The sequence below is a fragment of the Pleurodeles waltl genome, chromosome 8, assembly GCF_031143425.1.
Source record: "Pleurodeles waltl isolate 20211129_DDA chromosome 8, aPleWal1.hap1.20221129, whole genome shotgun sequence".
Taxonomy (NCBI): Eukaryota; Metazoa; Chordata; class Amphibia; order Caudata; family Salamandridae; genus Pleurodeles; species Pleurodeles waltl.
Window position 1 is genome coordinate 1,535,586,927 of NC_090447.1, and position 15,528 is coordinate 1,535,602,454.

Genomic DNA, 15,528 nt, shown 5'->3' on the forward strand with positions numbered 1-15,528 from the left:
GAGATGGTGGTTTGAGTTCTTCGGCTGAAAGTTAAGAGCTGGGCATGCAACACTGGACATTCTCATGAAACTGGATCAGATTCTTGATTTTAACAGCCAGATGAGCGTCTCTAGCTGTTCGAGTACAACAACTGACCGACAGTAAGGAGCTTTCCTGTTCTCTACCAAAGCTGGCCCGCCAGGTCGCCTTGCAGTACCAGCAGCAACACCGCCCGGTTATCCTCACCCCATGTACTAGCAGGAGTCAGGAGGTATTACAACAAAAGACTTTATTCATACAGATTAGCCAAACTGAAATGTGTTTTTTCGGCAGAACTGAGCTTTTAAAACGTCCATCCAATTAATGTAACCGTGCAGTGGACGCGGGTTTCGGAAGAAATGCACCAGAGCCAGTCCAGCTGCCAGACTGTTATAATCCGCCTTTATTTGTAAAAATCCAGATATAAAACCACATCTCTTGGGTTCTTTCCTTTTAAAACCAAAGGAAAAGGCACATACAAATGTTACCACGCTCAGACCGACACGTTGAAGACACGGGCCAGGCTCCGGTGCTCCTTGCCACGAGGCTGTCTTTTCTGAAGAGGCCAGGAGTCCAGGACGAAGGCTGCAGAACAGAGGGCGAGGAGTGTGCGCAGCCGCACCGGTGTGAAATGTTGCGACAACCAACTAATAGTACGTTTCTTTTTCCACCCAACCTGGCGAGAGAAGAGAAAAGTTTGATGAGCCAGCGGGTTCATAAAGTAAGCACATGAGAAATCTGCAGAGGGAGGTGGAGGTGGACGCGTACGGGCTCCCGCAACAGCAACATCCATACACAAGGAACGCACAAGGTAACAACCGCTGCAACATCCATACACGAGACAAGCAACACACAGCACTGGCCGCCGAGACAGCCATAGACACAAGAACGCACCGAACACCAACCGCTGCAATATCCATACGCCACACAAGCAATGGGCAGAGCAACCACTGCAACATCTATATGCCACCCAAGCAACGCACAGAGCACCAACCGCTGCAACATCCATATGCCACAGAAGCAACGGGCAGAGCAACCACTGCAACATCTATACGCCACCCAAGCAACAGGAAGAGCAACCACTGCAACATCCATACGCCACAGAAGCAACGGGCAGAGCATTGAATACACCATCCATACACACACACACACACACACACACCACACAAGCAACGGTCAGAGCAACCACTGCAACATCCATACGCCACACAAGCAATGGGCAGAGCAACCACTGCAACATCTATATGCCACCCAAGCAACGCACAGAGCACCAACCGCTGCAACATCCATACACCACACAAGCAACGCACATAGCAACCGCTGCAACATCCATACACCACACAAGAAACGCACATAGCAACCGCTGCAACATCCGTACACCACACAAGCAACGCACATAGCAACCGCTGCAACATCCATACACCACACAAGCAACGCACATAGCAACCGCTGCAACATCCATACACCACACAAGCAACGCACATAGCAACCGCTGCAACATCCATACACCACACAAGCAACGCACATAGCAACCACTGCAACATCTATATGCCACCCAAGCAACAGGAAGAGCAACCACTGCAACATCCATATGCCACACAAGCAATGGGCAGAGCAACCACTGCAACATCCATATGCCACCCAAGCAACGCACAGAGCACCAACCGCTGCAACATCCATATGCCACAGAAGCAACGGGCAGAGCAACCACTGCAAAATCTATACGCCACACAAGCAACGCACAGAGCACCAACCGCTGCAACATCCATACACACTACACAAGCAACCCAGAGCATCAACCGCTGCAACGTCAATACACTACACAAGCAACGCGCTAAGCACCAACCACTGCAACATCCATACACTTGACAAGCAACACGCAGCATCGACTGCTGCAACATCCATACACTATACAAGCAACATGCATAGCAACAACTGCTGCAACATCCGCTGCAACATCCATACAATACCCAAGTAACGCGCACAGCATTAACTACACCATCCATACCCACTACAGAAAGAATGCGCAGTGCAACAACCACTGCAACAGTACAGAAGAAACTAGCAGATCAACTACACCATCCGTACCCACTACACAAGGAACATGCAGAGCACCAACCGCTGCAACATCCATACACTACATAAGGAGCACGCAGAACATCGACCACTGCAACATCCATACATACCACAAAGGCTACGCACAGAGCATCAATGACACCATCCCTACCCACTACAGAAGAAATGCATAGAGCAAGAGACACTGCAGAACAACAGGAAGAGCACAGACCACAGGCAATGCGCAGAGCATCAACACCACCATCTACCCAATACACAAGCAACATGCAGAGCACAAACCGCTACAACATCCATACACTACACAGGCAACGCGCAGAACACCAACCGCTGCAAAACCCACACACTACACAAGCCACACGTGGAGCACCAACCGCCGCAACATCCATACACTACCAAGCAACACGCAGAGCATCAACTAGACCACACAAGAACTAGCAGAGCACAGGCCACCTCACCATCCATACACACTACACAAGGAACACAAACAGCATTGTCCACTGCTCTAGCTTTGCACTGGTTACCACTAGGAGTAGACAATTCCTCAATGAAAGTGGAGGGACCTGGAGTGAGTAGACTATGCCCTACCTAACCAATAAGCATAAGAAATGGATATAAAGCAGGGGAGTATAGTTTAGGATTCTCCAAGCCCCCCCAAACCCCCTTGTACAGCAAGGAGATGCTGGGCATGTGGCACAACTGATTACTATGTCAAGCTACTAAAAACAAAATCAAGTTTGGGTGTGAATGCTAGAGAGCAAGGAGCAGCAGGGAGTGCTTGCTGGATTCCGCTTTTAGGCGCTCAATAAAAGATGTTAACCCATTATTGGGCAATCATACATACTCGAGGAGCCCCAGCCATCCCAATTGCTGATGGTGGTCCGGCTCATTCTACAAAGTGTGCCCGCAGTCCAACATGCCCATCAAACACACCAACATGGAGCATGAAATGCTAGTAAGTGGGTGAGGACCCATGTCTGAGAATGATAGTAGCAACAATGGAGCAGACACAAAACTTACCACCAGGGCTGCGTCGAATGATGAGCTTTCGGATTTCATCGTAGACAAAGATAAGGAGTGAGTATGGGAAGGCACAGAACCACCACGTTGGTCTATTAGGAGACAAAAGGAGGTCATTAGATGGAGGCAATGCTTGTGGATAAATACACAATCACACGTGGTAAATCTTTACAGCCCTAGACCAAAGCACCACACTGACAAACACCTAAAGCAGCCTGTATATACCATCCACTTCCTCCTAAAATAACTATGGATGGAAGCAAGCGATGCAGGGATAAAGGGAGGGCTTTCAACCCATTTTTCAGCATTTGGCCAGTGAACAGACTTGATCGATAAAGGCGCACAAACGAGTAGACTGCAAGCCAGGGGGAGCAGGAGACATTAAATTCAACCTTTAACGCGGTGGGGAAGGTCTCTTGCTCTTTTAATCAAAGCTTGTGTGTGTAAAACACCCCGCGGGTACTTTATGGCTGTGAAATTCTGTGCCTTGATGCATAGATTTGCTGCTTGAGTTTGTTATGTTGTTGTAACCCACGTGGACCATGATGTAGGCAATCCGAAGCGAGTTAAGTTTTATTTGGAGGGCTGAAACACTGAAAATCCGCTAATAAGTTTAAATTATATATAATTTTTAATAATAACTTAATCTCATATGAAACTTCTAATATAATTTCAAGCCTATGTTTGAAGGAGGCACAATGCAGAGAGGGGAATCTGGCAACCACTCTAGTAAGACACAAATAAAAGCCATTGTGAAGAGAGCAGCCCTACTCATTGCCCCTGCAAAGGGTAAGGAATATTTAGCAAACAGTCTATTGCCCTACCTTTCATGTCAGTAGGAAACAAGTCGGTCTCTCCGTCCCCTTGTGCAATATCCATTAGTAAGTTACGCCCTGAGGTGTTACGTCTCGCAAGGGGCGTAGTAATCCAACATTTGCGATCCAGCCTATGAAAAGGGCCTCTGTGCTCATGATACCAGATGCTCAGTGACATGCGCACTAAGTGATTACCCATTGTTTGAGGGAACTTGCACAGTTTAACGCATAAAGTGCCTCAGACAAGGGAAGCCTCAATAGATCTTTTAGCTAATAAGAACCTTAGAGGTTACAATTGATGCTGCTTGTCTGTATTTTATTTTACAGACAAAATTGACTTAAATATATGTTGATCTTCTTTCGTGACCTCAACAGCAGCCCATACGGACCAGCAATCGGCTGTCCACCCGTAACACACACAGTGCTAGGACTGAGCCGGGGGCTCCTATGATCATGTAAAAAACACACCACTTACTTGAGAGGGTACATTCTTAAAGCCACGTCCATTCCTGGGCAGTAAGACAGAAAAGCTGCCAGAGCTGTCTCTTCGAAGAGGCCGAAAATCAAGATCTTATTCCTGGAAGACAAAATGTGCTAATTAGGGCAAGAAAAAGTCACAAAAACTATTTTTCAGCATGAAAATATTCTATGGAACAATCTGACTATTTACTGCAATCCCTGTGCAGCACATACATTTATGGAGGATTGTACACTGGAGAACTGAAAACTCAACGTCTCACTCCAAGATGGGAGGATGGATTTTCTATAAGCACAATTTAGTTACAGAGTATAGGAGGTGGCAGACCTCCACAGAAATGGCAAACGTCACAGGTTAGAGGGGAGAGCTTGAACTAATAAAATGGGACACTTCTTCTGGAAACTCAAACCTTGAATGAAATCATCTGCGCCTTGAGTCACACCGGTTTGGAGTCTTAAAGTTCCATTACATGGAAGGGTACGTTTAGCAGGTAAACCTAGGAAGAAGCCATTTTGGCCAACATTCTGTTCAACAAACCAATGAAAGGCCCAAAAACCGTCAGCAAACAAAAATACAGAGTTTCAAAAGGAAAAATAAAAATAAATTTTAAAAAAAGGGTGAGGGGTAGCATTGGTATCCCCCAGTAGAGACCCCGCGCACAGTTATACTCCCCCCCCCCCCCCGAGAGACACACGCACAGTTATTCCCCCACCAGGAGAGAGACATGCGCATCAACCCCCGCCCGCCCCAGGAGAGACGCGCACGCTTATTCCCCCTCCTCCCCCAAGTAGACATCTAGGTGTACAGCAACACAGGAATCCACCTGTTTTGTTGTGTTCATCCATTGGTGCCTTCATTCACTAAGACTGAGGGGCTAAGAGGGTTTGCAGCACTGTTCGAGACGGTTTCCCTAGACACTGACATATTCCACACCGAGATCTAAAAGGTAGGTTATTTTCCAGTACCGTACCCGCAGGTTACAGGGGTGCCCACCCAGGGAGTACTCACTTCATTCCTTGCTGGAAGACAGAGTTCCTTCTGGTTTTACATATGATCAAGTCAGCCCACTGCACGACCACAATGCTGATGAAGAAAGAGGTGTGGCAGGTGAACTCCACTATCTTGCGCTGCTCGAAAGTCTGAAAGAGGAAACCCGCAATAAGAACAGCATCTTCACAGGACAAACAAGGCTGCCGCCACCAAGGCGAACACCTGCTGTGCTCAGCCCAATGGCCACCATCAGAAGCCTCTGGATTTGCACCACCCACCGGTAATTCACCCACATCAGCGAATGTATATCAAAGGCAGGAATAAAATCACTGTCACCAGAGCTCTTCTGACCACACATCAAGGAACCTTACTAGATTGTTTGAGAACACAAGCACAAACACCAGTGTACACTACACAACAGCATGTGGGCAGCTTACCCACTGCTGGCCATAACTGTCTTCCACGTCATTGACCCAGCGGTCATCCCAGTTGACTCGGATTCCGAGGAGCGTCCAGGGAAGGAACCCGTTCTCTGCCAAGATGACAAAGTATGTGAAGAAGCCGCCCAAGGCTTGAATCATGCCTAAACACGGGAAAAAGCAGGAAAGGCATGTCCAGTGAGATGAGGGCTGGTACAAGGTATGGAGAAGTCAGGGGCATCGAACAATTCACATATATTCTCCTGTGTTAAACATACTATATAGTCCACACATGCCCAGGGCTCAATTCGACATACCCGAAACACAGGTGACATACTAAAAACATAGAAATTACATCACATCAGAAGACGTGCATTCCCATGGCAAACCACTCACTCCTGGATAGTGGGGCGAGGGGGATAAGGGGCTGTATGGCGAGTGTGCAGCATCGTGCCAGGCGTGCTGCCGAAGGGAGGCTGGCCTGCTTACCTATCTGCCCGTAGGCCATGCTAATTAACCGCTCGTTCACTAGCTTGTCTGTCTTAGGGTTCCTGGGCTGTCTCTTCATGATGTCACTCTCAGCCTGTTCGTAAGCCAGGGAGATGGCGGGAACCTGAGGGAAAACCATATTAATTACACTATTGAAGGCACAGCACAATATGGAAGGACCACCGCACACCATGGGAAGGGCCACCGCACACCATGGGAAGGGCCAAGGGAAGGCAGTGGTGTAAAAACTTGAGGCCCCGGCGCCAAGTACATCGAGCCCCCCGACCTAGTTGGGAGCTCTCAAGCAGGGGCCCCCTGCCCGTGCAGTTTGTGCTGTAGCGGCCCCCACTACAGCTCAGGGTACCCCCCCTCCCCACACACACACACACACACACACCTGGGTCAAATGTTACACCAGTGATGAAGGCCACACTGCACAACATGGAGGACAATGGAAGGCCACGCTGCACAACATGGGGGACAATGGAAGGACCGCTGCACAACATGGGGGACAATGGAAGGACCGCTGCACAACATGGGGGACAATGGAAGGACCGCTGCACAACATGGGGGACAATGGAAGGACCGCTGCACAACATGGGGGACAATGGAAGGACCGCTGCACAACATGGGGGACAATGGAAGGACCGCTGCACAACATGGGGGACAATGGAAGGACCGCTGCACAACATGGGGGACAATGGAAGGACCGCTGCACAACATGGGGGACAATGGAAGGACCGCTGCACAACATGGGGGACAATGGAAGGACCGCTGCACAACATGGGGGACAATGGAAGGACCGCTGCACAACATGGGGGACAATGGAAGGACCGCTGCACAACATGGGGGACAATGGAGTAGTAGTACTAAGTGATCTCTGCTGGTCATTGTTGGTAGAGGGTGTTATAAGGGTGAGCGAGCACACTGAAGCAGTCCTGAAAGAATAATATAGGGCTGTGATGGCACAGCCTGGTACTGGCCTCACTATTCCAGGTGTAAACCTACAGGTATATTTATTGTGCCTTCAGCTCCTGAAGCATGAAGGGTTGGAGGGATAAGAATCCGACTCAAGCTTGCGCAGTCATGGAAAAGAACGTGAGCATGCTTTAGAAATACGGTCACCAATACTGGAGTATTACATTTATAACTACACTATTACGTATATGAACAAAACAAAAAAAAGTGGGGAAAAAATTAACAAAAAAATCTAGGCTGACCGTAGGCCTAAAGACTCACCATGTCTGTGCCCAGATCGATGCAGAGGATGGTGACTGTGCCCAGGGGCAGTGGAATGTTGGCAATGATGAAGATGAGGAAAGGGGTGATCTCTGGAATGTTACTGGTCAAGGTGTAGGCGATGGACTTCTTCAGGTTATCGAAGATCAGACGACCTGGGCAACAAGAAACAGTCGTCAGGCAAGACGCTAAACGCAGACCGGCTCACCCACTTGCTAAAGAAACAAAGTCTGGGCTCGGCCTGGGATACCAGGAGACCCTGCATTATCCATTCTGGAAGATCTACCAACATTCAGGGTCCTGGCTAGAAGCAGTCAGTATCTTACACCAGTGATTACCAACCTGCGGTCCGCGACTGCTTAGATAATTCAATAATCTTAACAGATTAATAAAGTGTATATAAATAAAGTGGCTAAATGTACAACTGAACATTGTAAAACCTACTGTAAATGTCAAGGAATTTGAAATTGGAGGCTAAAGATTACAGATGGATTCGAGGAAGCCGTGCAGGTGCATCAGACAGAATATGGTATGGGCGATGTGTGGCTTCAATTGAATTTAGAAAAGCTCCAACCTTCCTATTAAATTTAAATGCCATTTTTTAAATTATATTTTTATTTGCAAATTAAATAAAATGTGTTATTTGTGTATGTGTTTAATGAATGCTTGTTTCTGTATTTTTTGTTTGTCGAGTTTCAAATTATGAACAATTTTTAGGCCGGGGTCCCCAGCTTTCAGTAATGACAGCGGTGGTCCTTGGAATCCAATAATGATTCGAGGAGGGTCCCCAAGTTCCCGTAATGATAAAGTGGGGGGCCACAGAAGTCAAAAGTTTGGGAACCACTGTCTTACACAACTGAAGGAAGATAAAAACCAACACATTAACCGGTAAAGTTCACTTGGCAAAGACTGGAGGCACTGTGATTAACCAGCCAACTTGGGTCCTTGGCATCCGTCTCATCAGTGCAGGGCACAGTTATGTGGAAGTGACCCATGGTGATGGCCAGATGCCTCCATCACTTACACCAAGGGTCTTCAAACTGGACGCCAGGCTCTGGCCAGAGGCGCATTATACTGATGAGGGCTTTAAGCGGGAAACAATGAGCAGCAGTGAACTCCGTAATGGGCCATCACCGACAAGTTAGTCATTTATATCCTGGATGGGAAGTATTAAAAGGTAAGGCACTCTAAATGACCCCCACCCTCCCCAATGTCTAATAATCACACTGTGGATACTTTTACACATTAGTAAGGCCTGCCTGACCAGAATAGTACATTTGGCATCATGTATTTGAGTGCATTTTTAAAACAATAACAGAACTTAACTGCAATGTTTAAATAATTCTAGACCTACTTAATATTGACAATTTAATAGACTAACTGAAATTCTGGAACCCCCCCCCAAAGGGGGATGTGCGGCATTAAATTATTTGAAGACCACTGCCTTACACCGAGACATGCCAGACCACTGAGTGAGGGCACCCGCGTAAGCAGTGACGTCACCTTGCAGCCGAGGTCCACCCATGTCCAGGGCTTTGGCACTCACCTTCCTCCACACCAGTCACGATGGAGGCAAAGTTGTCATCCAGAAGGATCATGTCGGCAGCCTGCTTGGAGACGTCGGAGCCGGCGATGCCCATGGCGATGCCAATGTCTGCTTTCTTCAGGGCCGGGGAGTCGTTCACACCGTCCCCGGTGACTGCCACGATCGCGCCCTGCCAGGCAACAGGAGGGTTAGAGGTCAGATGGCCGAAATGGCCACAACTCAGTCACACTCCCGCATCCATCCAAGGAAGCACTGACGTTTGCTTGACCCTCCACTCAGGCACCAAACACGCAATACTGTGCGCCTGCGTCACCCTGTCTGCTGCACACATGCCTCAAAACCTCAACCTTGGCCGCAAACACGCAATACTGTGCGCCTGCGTCACCCTGTCTGCTGCACACATGCCTCAAAGCCTCAACCTTGGCCCCAAACACGCAATACCGTGCGCCTGCGCCACCCTCTCTGCTGCACACATGCCTCAAAGCCTCAACCTTGGCCCCAAACACGCAATACCGTGCGCCTGCGTCACCCTCTCTGCTGAACACATGCCTCAAAGCCTCAACCTTGGCCCCAAACACGCAATACTGTGCGCCTGCGTCACCCTCTCTGCTGAACACATGCCTCAAAGCCTCAACCTTGGCCGCAAACATGGAACTCTGTGTGCCGGAGTCACCCTCCCTGGTGCACACATGCCTCAGTAAAAGGGGATGAGTGTGGACTATTTTACAAATACAACATCCGAAGCAGACACCACAACTCAGTAGAACTGGAATGCAGTGGTGGGAGGCCAAGATCACACACAGCTAAGAGACACAACTTAACTCCAATAAAGCATTTTGCAAGACTAGCTGCATTTGCTGGTTTGTGTTTGCAACACAAACCCCAGTTAGCGACCGGTCTCCACCGACGTCCTCACCTGTCGCTGGCAACCCTCAACGATGATCAGCTTCTGCTGAGGGGACGTCCTGGCGAATACGATCTCCGTGTGATGCCGCAAGATGTCGTCGATCTGTTCCGGAGCCATGTCCTTCAAGTCGGTGCCGTGGATCACACAAGCCTTCGCATCTCTGGATGGAGAGAAGGAGTGCAAGTGTCAGGGTACCAAAGGGGCGACAAGAACCTCACTTCTTAAATGAAAAGTGCCACAAAAGCAGAATGGAAACAGAGGGGGCGCATGAAACCAGGCAGAGGAGTTTACGCATCGCATAATCCTTTTAAAGTATTGTATTAACAAGTAGTAACATGACCCTGAGGGTGAATCACAAGCTTAGGTACCAGGAGACCTACACCAAAACCCATTTCAGAAACCCCCCCAATCTTGGCTGATGCGCCGTATATTACGAAGAGACCAACCTGCAACGACCGGAGAAGAGGCCTATGGAGGAGTGGTCTTCAAACTTTGTAAAGCTGCGCCTCCTTCTTAGGGGGAGCGGCGGGGAGGATTCCCCTTACAAATTTTTCACAATTATTCTATTAAATTGTCAATGTTTAAACACGTCTATACTTATTTAAACATTGCATTTTTGAAACAGTAACAGAACTTTACTGCAATCAAATACATGATGCCAAACATACTATCCTGGTCAGACAGGCCTTAAAGTGTAAAAGTATCCACAGTGTGATTTTGGGGGGGGTGGGGGAGGGGGAAGGGGGTTTGAAGACTATTTAGAGTCTCTTCCCTTTTGACACACACTCCCCGCTTGGATATAAATGATCAAACATGTCTGTGATGGCCCATTACAGGGCGGTTCACTGTCCCTCATTGTATTCAGCTTAAAACAAAGCTGTGTTATCAGCATAACGCTTCTCTTGGCCAGAGCTTGGTACCCCCCACCCCCCTTACCTGGAATCACTTGAGGTCCCCCTAGGAGTTCCCGCACCCCAGTTTGAAGGTCCCGCCTGCTAGAGTCACAGACACAGCCTCGCTCAGGCACATCAGGAACTCGCTTACCTGGGGTTGACTTGATTTACAGGAATGTTCAGGCGAGCAGCAATGTCCTCCACAGTTTCGTTGCCCTCAGAGATGATTCCTACGCCCTTGGCAATAGCCTTGGCTGTGATTGGATGGTCTCCTGTCACCATGATAACCTGTAAGAGAGGACCATGTTCAGTTAGTTTGAATGCAGATGTGGTGCCACCGGCATGGACGCTGCTGAACCACACAATGCCAATGGTCAGTAAGACCCATCACTGCAGATCTAACGCAGGAATCTGTGCAACAAGCAATACTGGGGTGGGGGGGGGGGGGGGGGGGGGGGGATGGGGGGGCGGGGAGAAGGGGAATGTTGGAACAAGAACGACCCATCCCCAGACTGCATGTGAATCCGCTATCCTGGCTTATTATGGCTTTCATGTGCACATGGAGACGCCTAGGCCAGTCCCAATAATGACCTGAAGTGGGGCACAGAGAACCCCCTCTTAGTGGACAAGGGACTAATGCCCCTGCACTAGGGCAGCACAGAGGTGGCTCCAGCATTACCAGTTTGATTTCCAGTTTAACCGTGCCTTGCAGAGGCACGGAGGACGCATGTAGACTGCCGGTGTGTTTGGTGAGCCTACAATTCAAGCGTGGCCGTAGGACTGCCTGTGCGCACTTAGCGTGGCACAAGATGGAGGATGAGCTGCGAGACAGTGGAAGTGTATTGCCTGCTTTCCTGCGGCTGGAGAGGCACTGGAATGATGAGGATGAGACGGGGCTACCTTTAGAAATTCCACGAAGGCTTCGCAAGGAGACCCGGATTAGTTCGTAATAGAGGTGGCATTTGGTAGAACTAGGGGGAAGGGTGGGACTAGTTAGTTGTTCAAGGTAAGGAGGTTCCTAGGCAGGCATGGCCTGTAAGCCACATGTACCACATACTTTAGACTTGCTACCAAAAGGAGCCCAGGGAAAGTGAGTGATACTCCACGCCTGTGCCTAGCCGTTACTGGGCGAGGAAGACCGAGCAGGAGGGAACATGATTTGTAGAACATAAGCAAGGACTCAACCCGGGACTAATCATTGGATTAATTACTACTCACTTTTCTTGTGTAAATCTATTTGCTTGTTACAAAAATCCAAGAACTGGGCTGCATCTCCAAGTCACTGTGTCGCCTGGCTGACTTCAGCTCTTGTGCACACACAACCACCCGGAGAAGCCAGCGACTGCCCCCCCCCCCCCTCACTATCCCGGAGTCAAGGGCGGAAAGGGTTCTACTTGGTCCAGTTTCCAAGCCACAGTGGGACGGACCCCAGTCTACCAGCTGCAAATGACCTCAACCACCACAGCAGGGTCCCAGTCTATTGTGTGGCCAGCAAAAGGGGGTCTGGCACTTGGGTAAAGCAACTCATGAAAACACTGCGAAGAGCTTGCTGTATGAGAATTAAATCAAGACACTAGTAAAATGCAGTCCTACACCAGCTTCCTCAGAAGCCCTAGATTCCGCCTTCTTCACCTCTAAAGTCAACCACAAAAATTGTGATGCATGGGTGAGTCTTCTACCATCAGCAAACCAGAATGGGAAACTCCCTGTTGTAAGAGGAAAGTCTTAAGCCCAAAACTCTTCATCATGGCTCAGCGAGGTACACAACTGCCGGCATGAAGGTCAGAGCAAAAACAAAGGAAATGGAGCATTAAAGTGAGTGACACAAAAAAAAACCAAAAAAAAAAAACCACACACACACACTATACAAAATGTGACCACCGAGCCCATCTAAACGCACACAAACAAGCATTGAGGTTCATACCTTGATCCCAGCGCTGCGGCATTTTCCCACAGCATCCGGCACTGCAGCACGAGGTGGGTCAATCATGGAAATCAGGCCCACGAAGCAGAGGTTCTCCGTGGGGAAGTTGACCTCTTCCGAGTCAAACTGGAACTCGTCTGGGAACTGGTCGTCCGGCAGGGCCAGGTGGCAGAAGCCTGCAGGAGAGAGGTGGGTTAGTGATGCGGAGGGGTCCTCGGGCTTACAGAGGACTTCAGCCAGCAGGGTCACTTCGCCACAGACCGGACCTTCATGTGGTCAGATAAAGATCCAGGTCACCCCCTTGAAGCCCATTCCCAAACCTTTAGTTGTAAACTCAACCAGCCACCGCCACAAAAGGCTGCAGACTGTGCTTAACTTGAACTGGTGGTTTCCAGTGCTCAGCACCGGCACCTATGACAGCTGCCACATGGTGGTGCTGTTTGTGTAATTTAGAGATAAGCAGAACAACAGCTGTTTATATCCATGCAATATCCATGAATAACAACTAATATTGGTTGTCCACGCCATTCTTATAGCTTTGGGTGGCTTCCAACAGTCTGAATTGTCCCATTTGTGAGAGTGTGATGTCACTAGTAGTGGTTGCGTCATCTGCAGCGCTGGTGGGGGAAAAAGGGAGCTGCGGGCTGCAGCGACCTCCTGACCAGGGCTCTAGCACATGTTTTTTTTTTTTTAACACATAAATTGAGCACTGGCTGCAGACGTGGATTTCACGTGATGGTTCACTGCTGCCACTGGTGATGCCCTTCATGCCCAGAGCAGAGCATGGCAGCGCCAGCCGGGATGACATGTTCCATAGAACTGCGCACACTACTGTAAGTGATGCCCAAGAGTAGGGAGACCCCAGCTAAACACCACAAACCCTTCTGCATCTCCCCAGTGAGCTGGGAGACTAATCTTTGCAACAGGCTGTTAACGGTAGGGAGTACTCACCTATAAGCTGTGCTCCGGCTCTAGGTGTATTCAAGTTGGTTGAAGAAGCCCATACTGCCAATGTAGGATCGCCAACCAGGCTTACTCAAAGTGCACCTGCTTATATCCGGGGCGCTGCGTGCACAAGTCTACACAGCAGCCTGACCGCCCTAGCTCCACTGGAAGCCATAAAGGTGCCTTAAGTCTCTTCACTCACTAGGTGAGGGGGGAATGTGAAGGAGTTTACCACCAGCAACTTTTCTTACCAAGTACTCTCTCGCCCAGTCCTCCCAGCTCGAGGTACGCGTTCTGGAAAGCATCTTTCATTTCCTCATCCAGAGGCTGCTCTTTGCCCTGCAGCAGGATGGTTGAGCAGCGGTCCAGAATCCTCTCCGGGGCACCCTTCATCACGAGCAGGAAGCGGGACTCCGAGGGGTTCGCATTTTTATGGACAGACAGCTACAACGTAAAAAAAACAACAACAAAAAAACACATCACTCATCCTACATGAACAAGTGAACCTCAGAGTAAGTGCAGTGGCACAGGGGCAGTGGGAGTGATGTTCCCAGTGGTTGCTGTGGCACAGTGGTCAGAGGGCTAGCAATACTGCCTGCTTTGAAGGCTCTTTTACCAAAGAGTGCTTTGAGCACTATCTACAGACACATTTGCCCATCAAGTTCAACAGGGAGAGACTAGTTTTTCATCGGTTTGCCTGAAATAAGAAAAAGCAAATTCTTCCAGTGTAGGCTGCTGCCGTGCTTCCACACATCAATCTGTGCACAGGTGAATGAGAACATATTTAGATACAATCTGAAAGTGCAAACTTGGAGTATTCACCTCGAACCTACAGACGTGAAAACTCCAATCCAACGAATAATAGCACGCCTTGCATAGCATTAGTACTGAGTCTAAGAAAGCAAAGTTTCATCTCTATTCAAGCAGCAGACTGCGTCAGACTTCAGGCCGGGACTTACTAGTGCAAGGTGGAAGGAGTCTTAGCAGCTCGTTGCCTGAAGGCAGCTCAGGCCGGGCACCTGCACTGCTCATGCCAAGAACGTCACCACCTCGCTAGTGCAGCCCAAGCCGCGAACCTGGCTACAGGAGGAGGGTTACGACGCTTGAACCTCCGACCACTCACCTGGTACTTGTTGGTGGAGTTGAAGGGGATCTCTGCTACTTTGTTATTCTTATCCCTCATGTCTCTAACGGAGCCGCAGCACAGCTCAATGCACTTCAGAAGAGCAGACTCGGACGCATCGCCGGCGACTGTTCTCTAGGGGAAACAGCAAAGCAAAGTGAGCCTCGAAAGGTTGCAGGAGGCAGACGTGTAGGCGCTTGAGAGCAGTGACGGGGTACAGGAAGGAGGCAGACGTGTAGGCGCTTGAGAGCTGTGACTGGGTACAGGAAGGAGGCAGACGTGTAGGCGCTTGAGAGCAGTGACGGGGTACAGGAAGGAGGCAGACGTGTAGGCGCTTGAGAGCAGTGACGGGGTACAGGAAGGAGGCAGACGTGTAGGCGCTTGAGAGCTGTGACTGGGTACAGGAAGGAGGCAGACGTGTAGGCGCTTGAGAGCTGTGACTGGGTACAGGAAGGAGGCAGACGTGTAGGCGCTTGAGAGCTGTGACTGGGTACAGGAAGGAGGCAGACGTGTAGGCGCTTGAGAGCTGTGACGGGGTACAGGAAGGAGGCAGACGTGTAGGCGCTTGAGAGCTGTGACTGGGTACAGGAAGGAGGCAGACGTGTAGGCGCTTGAGAGCTGTGACTGGGTACAGGAAGGAGGCAGACG

The 15,528-nt window shown here is 49.6% G+C and overlaps 1 protein-coding gene across 2 annotated transcripts in view; it reads right to left on the minus strand.

Moving 5' to 3' along the window:
- Positions 1-252: 252 nt before the first annotated feature.
- The window catches only part of LOC138248944 (sodium/potassium-transporting ATPase subunit alpha-1), a 67,208-nt gene continuing 51,932 nt past the window's right edge, over positions 253-15,528 (minus strand). For both annotated transcript variants that reach the window (XM_069202973.1, XM_069202974.1), the window contains exons 11-23: positions 14,881-15,015; positions 14,009-14,201; positions 12,813-12,988; positions 11,040-11,176; positions 10,005-10,155; positions 9,089-9,257; positions 7,543-7,697; positions 6,304-6,427; positions 5,833-5,978; positions 5,414-5,544; positions 4,403-4,504; positions 3,113-3,204; positions 253-695 (exon numbers count right to left, since the gene is read on the minus strand). In XM_069202973.1, coding sequence (XP_069059074.1) covers positions 667-695; positions 3,113-3,204; positions 4,403-4,504; positions 5,414-5,544; positions 5,833-5,978; positions 6,304-6,427; positions 7,543-7,697; positions 9,089-9,257; positions 10,005-10,155; positions 11,040-11,176; positions 12,813-12,988; positions 14,009-14,201; positions 14,881-15,015 — 1,740 coding nt within the window. In that variant the 3' untranslated portion in view covers positions 253-666. The remainder of the gene's footprint in view (positions 696-3,112; positions 3,205-4,402; positions 4,505-5,413; positions 5,545-5,832; positions 5,979-6,303; positions 6,428-7,542; positions 7,698-9,088; positions 9,258-10,004; positions 10,156-11,039; positions 11,177-12,812; positions 12,989-14,008; positions 14,202-14,880; positions 15,016-15,528) is intronic.